Source organism: Drosophila teissieri, chromosome X (genome assembly GCF_016746235.2).
Source record: "Drosophila teissieri strain GT53w chromosome X, Prin_Dtei_1.1, whole genome shotgun sequence".
NCBI classification, from domain to species: Eukaryota; Metazoa; Arthropoda; class Insecta; order Diptera; family Drosophilidae; genus Drosophila; species Drosophila teissieri.
The window spans coordinates 10,273,638-10,283,444 of record NC_053034.1 but is presented as its reverse complement, the minus strand read 5'-3'; the positions used below and the strand labels follow the sequence as shown (position 1 = coordinate 10,283,444).

Below are 9,807 nucleotides of genomic sequence, written 5' to 3'. Positions count from 1 at the left end.
TCCATTTTTCACCGTCCCCAAGTACCGTTACTTAAACTACATTTGTCAACGTGCACACTGATATTGGTATGGATATGGAAACATCGATAGCATCAATACTTTCGTATCGATTTTAACAGAGTTGCACTGGCAATCGGCGCCTTATTTAATTTCACTAAAGGTATTATGCTACAGTATATGATATTTTTATTGCAACACCTGACAACTGTTGTTTTGTGACTTTAGGTAAATATAAATAGCTGGCTGCTTTAATCAGAATGCGGTCATAATGCATATCCGTTCGACGGCAGTTCAACTTCTCCTTCTTCTAATGGTGGTGACCATTCGGGGAAACCTGGACGGATCCGGAAGATGTGGGCCCTACGAGTGCCGTCTGAGCAATCCGATCTGCCGCTGCGAGTCCTTCTGCCAGGAGTTCAGCCAGCGCTGCTGGAAAAACCCAACGGGTTGCCATTGTGCGAGGGGTTATGCCCGCGACGAACGCGGACACTGTGTGCCCCAAATATTGTGCCCCTAATATTGTGCCGCTGATACGATTTAACATCAAATCTTCAAATTCATATTTAAACAAACAACCAATTGCATGGGTTTAATCATCGTGCAAAAAAATACAGCAGACACAATTTAAACAAGTCAATAATGGTAATAAAATTGATCGGGCGTATGATTACATTTAAACTAAACAATAACACAATTGATGATGTTTTTCGTTTCCCTCATTACACAGAAATAAATATTATTACCTTTACGATAATTTAATAATAAGTACAAAATTACATGACGGCAGTTACAGAATAACTCGAATAACATACTATGTATAACGGAAACAATTGTTTTTATATATTGAAACTGTCACTTTGATAATAATTCAATCAATTGAGTTAAATGTTTCGAATGCATTGAGCGCATGAATGGCTGCATTATTTTTTTTCCTCACAAAAAAACCAGCTGAAAAACGCACCCACTCCATTGGGAGCATTTAAGCAATTTGCATTTATGAATTGTAATACCAGGCAGTTGTCACTAAAAGCCAGTCATCGCATATAATTGTGATTAAATTACACTATATGCATATATATTTATGTATACATATGTATTACATATGTATGCTTGTTGGCCATTACCTATGCAGGCACACAGTTCGGTTCGAATTTGCATTTCAGGATTTAATTGCAATTTGCATTAGGCACGCCATAATTGCTGCCAAGTTTCATAACACGGAACGCCACTCTGTGCTGCCCAATTCAATTACAGCAGAACCCTTCTGGGAATTTATTAAAATGTATAGTTTTTTATTTGCATAAACGTGTAAATACGATTAAAAGCCACACAAGGACTTTTTTTCATCAAAAATTGAAAAAAATTTGAAAAAAAATTAATTTTTTTTGGTAAACACAGTTCGATTGGAAATTTAATTACGAATTCAACGAGGTATGACTTTCAACATTTGGACAAATATTTCGAATGTTCTGATCAAAATACTGATATTTAAATCGCAAAAAAACGGAAAATCAACTTTTGGCCAAAATCCACAATTCATCCTCAAAAATTGGAAAAAAATTGAAAAAAAAATTAATTTTTTTTGGTAAACACAGTTCGATTGGAAATTTAATTACGAATTCAACGAGATATGACTTTCCATATTCGGACCAATATTTGGAATGTTCTGATCAAAATACTGATATTTAAATCGTAAAAAAACGGAAAATCAATTTTCGGCCAAAATCCAATATCATCATCAAAAATTGGAAAAAATTTGAAAAAAAAATTAATTTTTTTTGGTAAACACAGTTCGATTGGAAATTTAATTACGAATTCAACGAGATATGACTTTCCATATTCGGACCAATATTTCGAATGTTCTGATCAAAATACTGATATTTAAATCGCAAAAAAACGGAAAATCAATTTTTGGCCAAAATCCACAATTCATCCTCAAAAAACGAAAAAAAAAATTTTAAAAAAAATCATTTTTTTTGGTAAACACAGTTTGATTGGAAATTTAATTACGAATTCAACGAGATATGACTTTCCATATTCGGACCAATATTTCGAATGTTCTGATCAAAATACTGATATTTAAATCGCAAAAAAACGGAAAATCAATTTTTGGCCAAAATCCACAATTCATCCTCAAAAAACGAAAAAAAAAATTTTAAAAAAAATCATTTTTTTTGGTAAACACAGTTTGATTGGAAATTTAATTACGAATTCAACGAGATATGACTTTCCATATTCGGACCAATATTTCGAATGTTATGATCAAAATACTGATATTTAAATCGCAAAAACACAGAAAATCAATTTTCGGCCAAAATCCAGAAATCATCATCAAAAATTGGAAAAAATTGAAAAAAAAATAATTTTTTTTTGGTAAACACAGTTTGATTGGAAATTTAATTACGAATTCAACGAGATATGACTTTCCATACTCGGACCAATATTTCGAATGTTATGATCAAAATACTGATATTTAAATCGCAAAAACACAGAAAATCAATTTCCGGCCAAAATCCAAAAATCATCATCAAAAAATGAAAAAAAATTGAAAAAAAAAATCATTTTTTTTGGTAAACACAGTTTGATTGGAAATTTAATTACGAATTCAACGAGATATGACTTTCCATATTCGGACCAATATTTCGAATGTTATGATCAAAATACTGATATTTAAATCGCAAAAACACAGAAAATCAATTTTCGGCCAAAATCCAGAAATCATTATCAAAAAATGAAAAAAAATTGAAAAAAAAAATCATTTTTTTTGGTAAACACAGTTTGATTGGAAATTTAATTACGAATTCAACGAGATATGACTTTCCATATTCGGACCAATATTTCGAATGTTATGATCAAAATACTGATATTTAAATCGCAAAAACACAGAAAATCAATTTTCGGCCAAAATCCAGAAATCATCATCAAAAATTGGAAAAAAATTGAAAAAAAAATAATTTTTTTTTGGTAAACACAGTTTGATTGGAAATTTAATTACGAATTCAACGAGATATGACTTTCCATACTCGGACCAATATTTCGAATGTTATGATCAAAATACTGATATTTAAATCGCAAAAATACAGAAAATCAATTTTCCGCCAAAATCCAAAAATCATCATCAAAAAATGAAAAAAAATTGAAAAAAAAAATCATTTTTTTTGGTAAACACAGTTTGATTGGAAATTTAATTACGAATTCAACGAGATATGACTTTCCATATTCGGACCAATATTTCGAATGTTATGATCAAAATACTGATATTTAAATCGCAAAAACACAGAAAATCAATTTTCGGCCAAAATCCAGAAATCATCATCAAAAATTGGAAAAAAATTGAAAAAAAAATAATTTTTTTTTGGTAAACACAGTTTGATTGGAAATTTAATTACGAATTCAACGAGATATGACTTTCCATACTCGGACCAATATTTCGAATGTTATGATCAAAATACTGATATTTAAATCGCAAAAACACAGAAAATCAATTTCCGGCCAAAATCCAAAAATCATCATCAAAAAACGAAAAAAAAATTTTTAAAAAAAATCATTTTTTTTGGTAAACACAGTTTGATTGGAAATTTAATTACGAACTCAACGAGATATGACTTTCCATATTCGGACCAATATTTCGAATGTTATGATCAAAATACTGATATTTAAATCGCAAAAACACAGAAAATCAATTTTCGGCCAAAATCCAGAAATCATCATCAAAAATTGGAAAAAATTGAAAAAAAAATAATTTTTTTTTGGTAAACACAGTTTGATTGGAAATTTAATTACGAATTCAACGAGATATGACTTTCCATACTCGGACCAATATTTCGAATGTTATGATCAAAATACTGATATTTAAATCGCAAAAACACAGAAAATCAATTTCCGGCCAAAATCCAAAAATCATCATAAAAAATGAAAAAAAAATCATTTTTTTTGGTAAACACAGTTCGATTGGAAATTTCATTACGAATTCAACGAGATATGACTTTCCATATTTGGACCAATATTTCGAATGTTCTGATCAAAATACTGGAATGAATTTCAAGGATTAAGTAGCGATAAATCGTTTGTTTGATTACTTCCTTCGGAAATAGATAAGTTAATTAGTTTTTCTCCGAAATGAAGTTAAACGGGCAATCAACCGCAAAGTAGTGATATTTTCTCTCGAACTTGCTTTCTGTATCTCCGATGATGCTGCTGCGTTTTATAGTTGTCTGCCGTGCTCGTAAAGCATGCTTGCCAGCAAAAGCACAAACAACGCGTAAAAAGAAACCGTTTCCAAAAGGCGGCAGGAATTGTTGCTGTTGTTTGCCAACGACAAAGGTCGCGCATCTGTTTATACCGGTTACTCGTGGATCAATATGGGTGAATCGTACTCGTCCAAACAGAGATATACCCTCTACAGATTCATTGAACTCATTTTTATAGCATTTGTCAGAAAGCAAACAAAAACATGCAAACCTCTCAGTTATCAAGTATTAAAAGTCATTTGCTTGTCAAGTATTTAAAGATATACCAGATATACCATATCAATCTTAACTCTAGTGGTATTTGTCTTGCCTAAGGTGTTTAAGTACCAAGTATCCCTAAGTCGGAACGATCAGCTTAAGCCTCACTTCTTGTTTTCAATTTGCAAATGCCAGCAAAACGAGGAGAGAAGACAAAGACAATAAATTATGAGCGGGAGATAAAACAAAAAGCGCAAATTGAACTGGGCGTAAATTAAAAACAGGACAAAAAAACAGCAACAAAAGCCAAGCGGTGCGGAGGCGAAGAATGATGACCACAAGACCGCGGCCACCTGACGCGATTGTCGATGTCTGCGTGGGTGTGTGCGTGTCCTGCTCGTGTGTGTGTGTGTGCGGGTGTCCTGCTTGTGTGTGTAGGGGATGCGGCTTTGTAAACTTGCGCCTCGGACGCAAAACAAGCGTGGAGCAGGATAATGGCGGAGTGTGGCAAGGAGACGGAAATGGAGACCGAGCCTGCGTGCTGAAATCAAAGATAACGACTCATCAACGGCGTCATAAAAACGTGACATCAATTTTATTGCCGCCGGGCGTACGGAGCGTATACGTCATCGTTCACGCGTCGCCACAAAAAAAGGTCAAGCTAAAGGCACAGAAGGCACAAGAAGAATACGAGATCGTTTGCACTCACTTTTCTATGGCGAAAGAGTCGCAAGTGAATCTGCAATATTGTTTTATAAGTTTAACGTTTCATTGAAATAAACACAAGATATTTATATAATTAATGGCCGAAAAGAGAAAAAGCAAATATGTAAAGTGCAAAGTTTGCGCTTATTCGTAAACTAAATTGAATGGCATGAAACTATTTTTTGCTAGAAATTTAAAGATGAAGCGTAGAGAAAAGTTGAATATAAATACATATGTACTAATATACATGTGAACATACAGATACATACATATGTATGTATGTATATGGCTTTGGGAATTATTTACTAGTGTACGCTATTAAAGTGAACTGTTTGTATGATATTTCTTTCTTTTTGTTTGCTCACAGCACAGCAATAAATTCCCATGACTTTCGTTTGCGCTATAATTTCTCCTTCCTTTCGCTGTTTTTCTGTATCTCTGTATTTCTGCGGTCATTGGCAGGCTGGAATCTGTACACTTCAACAAAAGCATATCGACTTTACTTTATTTATAAATAAATCGAATAAATCGTAAGAAAATCCTTATGACAGCATGTTAAAAACGTAAATCAAAATCTAAAACTCGAAAATGGTTTTCAATATTAAATTTCTTTGCTTTGCGTGCAGAGTTCGTCATATCTGTTTGTTGTTCTTGTTGTAGTTGTTGACCTACCGTACCGGCAGCGACAAATATTTTCACAATAAAATTCCTATTGATGTTTATTCATGCCCCATTCCGTCCCAATCTTATTTTGCAGCGATTTTCGGGGGCAGTCGTGGAGGCGCCACCAACACGACAAAGTTGTCGCAGGCGAATTGGAATTATTATTGAATGAACTTGCCGCCATAGCCGCAGATCCACAGTCCATTTCGCCATAATCAATTATTGAAGCGCCGCCAATAAAGCAGCCAGTTGAGTTTCGGGATACCCAAAAACTTCGGACCACTGCCCACTGCCCATTTGTTCGATTAATTATTGACGGCTCCCCTGGCGCGTATTAAAATTCATTTGATGTCTTTCTTGTCGCCTGGCTGTCCCCTATTCTGTTTTATCGGGCATTTGATCCAGCTCGTCGAATTAACAAAATCAAATATGCACCTAAATCAGTGGGGTCCTACAAGTATTTGTCGAAATTGTTGTTCAAACAGTGCTGTCATTCGTTCTAAAACCAAGAAGAGCTTAATAAAATGATGAGCAGTTGGCTAAGGATAATGGGTAACTTTCTTAGCTTTCTCATTTAAATGAGAGCTGCGAATGCCAGGCTCCTTCTCCAATCTGCCAAACATCGTCATCGAAAGCGTGCGTGTGCTCCTGGCTCCAGGATCCGGGCTCCTGGCTCCGGTTATCGCCGGAGTCCCGAAGTTCATCCCCCAATCCCAATCCCAATCCCGCCGGCGCCCACGCAGTTGATTAATCGTCGGTCGAATCACGTACAGCGACAAATGTCGCAGGTGAAAATACCAAAGTGCCCGCGGAATGGGAATGGGATGGCGTGGGTTTGGATTTGGATGAGAGTGTGGGTTTGGGTTTAAATGAGGGTGTGGGTTTGTGTGTGGAAGCCCTACGCAACGATAAGCTCCGCTTCGGACCCACTCCCATCTGAGAGCTGGCGTCTTGGCCATTTTTCCGCCAAACACGGGCAACCTTATCGAATTTGGTTATCGAGGTTCTAGAACAGTTTTCTTGGGAACAGCTTCCCTAAAAATGAACATTTTTATAACATTTTGATTTAAAATTAACTAATGTAAGGTTGACTTCGTTTTGCACTGAGTTTTATAAGTTTTTAGTTACTCGCACGTCATTTTTATCGTTTTTGGTTATCGTCGATCGGAATTCTGCAATTTGTAAAGATGATTTTGATGAATTTTGAATTTCCAATGACTGTAGGAATGATTTTATTTTGGTATAAGCACTCATTTACAAAGCATTTGTATCGAATTTAGAATGTCGACTGCTACAATGGAGTACCAAGGCAAGTTGGGAATATGAATGTGATATTTGTCTGGATTCCTATGCTCCGCTGAGGGTCCTGTCAGCACTCGTTGGCATTGATGCCATGTCGCTGCCTCACCCCCCTCCCCCCCGCGCGAGTCCTTTGCATTAACATAAATAAATCACTTGCCGCCATCAATCAGTCTGTTTGCATTTGCGCAGGCAGCCGCAAAACACCTCGCCCCCAAAGAAGCATTTCTCTTTGTTGTCGACGCCGCTTTTTGCTTTATGCTTACGCGCATTTTTCTTTGATTTATTGATGTCTCGACTATTAAGCAATTAACTTGAGGCTGTCGTCTTGCTCTAACCTCTGACCCCCCGCCGCCCGCTGCCCTCTGACCTTTCCCAGTTTTTCTGGGCAACCCACGCACTTTCGTTGGGAAAGTGTGGCCCCGCCGACTTCATCCTGCTCCTTGATTCCCCACAGGACACAGAAGGGATAGCATGGCACCTGAATGTCACCGAAAAGGCGCACAAAGTCACTTAGGTGTTCGAAAGCATGCGGCGAATTTAAGTCCGGAAATACCTTTTGTATAGCATCTTACAAGACAGTTATCAAAAATATTGAAATTAAAAGATACAATATTATGATGGACGGAGACTTCACTTAATAACAAATATTAATTTAAAAAATTGCAGTTAAGATGTTTAATATTTTTTTACCTTGGGTAGATATAAACCTGGTTGTAATTGATTGTAATTACCACATGAAATTTAATGGTATCGTATTGCAATGACGATTTGCTCTACTCAACAGCTTTTTCATGTAATTGATTGATGTTGCGGAATTGGCTTTCGCTCGAAACAGGTTCCTAGAACGCCCACCGATTGTATTAATTCCGCTTTCCGTGTGTGTAAATAAGTAATTATGCAATACAAATGATGCCTGCGGCATGACCACGCCCTAACCCGCGCCTCACCGCCCATTTCGGTGGCAAATGAATTTGTTGTGTGCGAATTGTTTGGACATTTGTCCACATGCGCAGGCAGATTTATGAGACAGCCGTCTCCCATTTACACAGCATACTTTTAGGGACCATGCCACGCACACACACACACAATCTCCCACAAACACACACACTCTCTTACACACACACACACAAGGACACAATCGCGCACACGTGTGCATATAGAAGGCCAGCGAAATGAGCTCAATAATTAGCAATGGGGAGGGGGGAAAACCAAATCTTGGTCACAAAACGAGCGAAATGCGTAATGAAATAAATAACAATAAGGGCAAAAACAGCAGGGCGAAGGGTCAAAGGGCAAAAACGGACAGCACACGTGTGACCCGGGTCAACTTTGCCAAAAACTTTTCCTTTCCTTTCCAGCTCGCTATTTTTGATAATTTTTTAATACAAAACGCGCACGGGCAGCACCATGCATAAATGTACATCTATACACATAAAGTTACCGCACTCGCACATAGCGAAACGCTTTCCTTGCGCAGAAAAAAGGAATAAAAAACGGCAAAAAAATCGAGTGAAAAGAACGCAAACCAAAACCAAAAAAGAAAAAATTTATCTGCGAGTCCTGCAGTAGCGGCATATGTCTTTGAGAATATAAAGCAGCAAAACAGCCAAAATACGCGGAGCAGGGCCGCAAAATGGGGCAAAAGTTGCAAGTCAGAGCTAGCAAAGTGTGCGAGATACAGTGCTGGCCAGAAGTATCTGCATGTTGGCAGATACTTTATCTAAAAGTGTGCAGTAAAAGATATTACATTGCTTCTTCAGGCTACGAAGTTCAACGAAAATTGTACCATTTTAAAATTAATATTTCCCAAGCCTAGGCATATCTGATATTTATTTTATTTTATGTTTAGTTTTTTAGCAACCTTTCTTTTGAAAGTCTGCCAACTCATCCTTGTAGTTTATTTTATATGATATTTTCTATGGAAACGATATAATCTGAGATTTGACCGTGACAAGCAGCGTATGCGCCGTAAACTAAATAAATAAAGTTTTTAAATTGCCTTTTTTGCAAACAACGAGTGTAACCATGTAATAAAAAAAGCTCTAGGAGCAATAAAGAAAATGATCAAAGTACTTTGACTCGCCATTAAAAGGGAAGAGCTGAGCAGCGCAGCAGTGTTTATTGTATGGGCAATTATAGCCAGAAGACGAACTTGTTTATGCTCAGTTTTTGGCTACCCGTGGAGCGTTGACTTTGACCGCAGACTGTGCGACTGGCATTTTAGTTCGCCTGAACTCGGCTGAAAATTTCCCCCAAACAATTCGACAAGAGTTTCCAAAATAGACAAAGGCACTGCCACTGCCACTGGCACACGCCCCCGTTCGTCGTTTAAAGGCGAATTTGGCCCTCAAACAATCAACAACAACATGAAATGTTTACTGCAGGCGAAACAAAGCCGAAAAACTGTCTTAAAGCTGACTATTCCCCACCTTCTCGAGCAAACACACAAAGAGAAGTCACTCGGCCAAAACGTGTAAAAAAAAAACAGACAAAAAAAAATAATAATAAAAAAAAACATAAAAAAGAAGGCAAAAGAAAGCAAACTATTTTCAAACTCTCACCCAACTTGGTCAGCCAACAATAACTGGGCGGGAGAGGCGGGGCGGGGGGTCGATGGCAATGAGGCTGCCAAAAAGTGTTCGCAAAGTGCGAGCCAGGCAAAAGTCAAGGACATCCAAGGAAACCGAAT

General features: G+C 36.9%; 1 protein-coding gene across 1 annotated transcript; it reads left to right on the top strand.

Annotated features, from left to right (window-relative positions):
- Positions 1–268: 268 nt before the first annotated feature.
- LOC122624779 lies at positions 269–676 on the top strand. The gene has a single exon (XM_043804478.1). The coding sequence runs from the start codon at positions 269–271 to the stop codon at positions 515–517; it is 249 nt and encodes an 82-aa protein (XP_043660413.1). The 3' UTR covers positions 518–676.
- Positions 677–9,807: the final 9,131 nt, after the last annotated feature.

What these genes read in the sequence shown, in the direction of transcription:
- LOC122624779 (XM_043804478.1), top strand. Translation starts at nt 269, where the DNA reads ATGCATATCCGTTCGACGGCAGTTCAACTTCTCCTTCTTCTAATGGTG.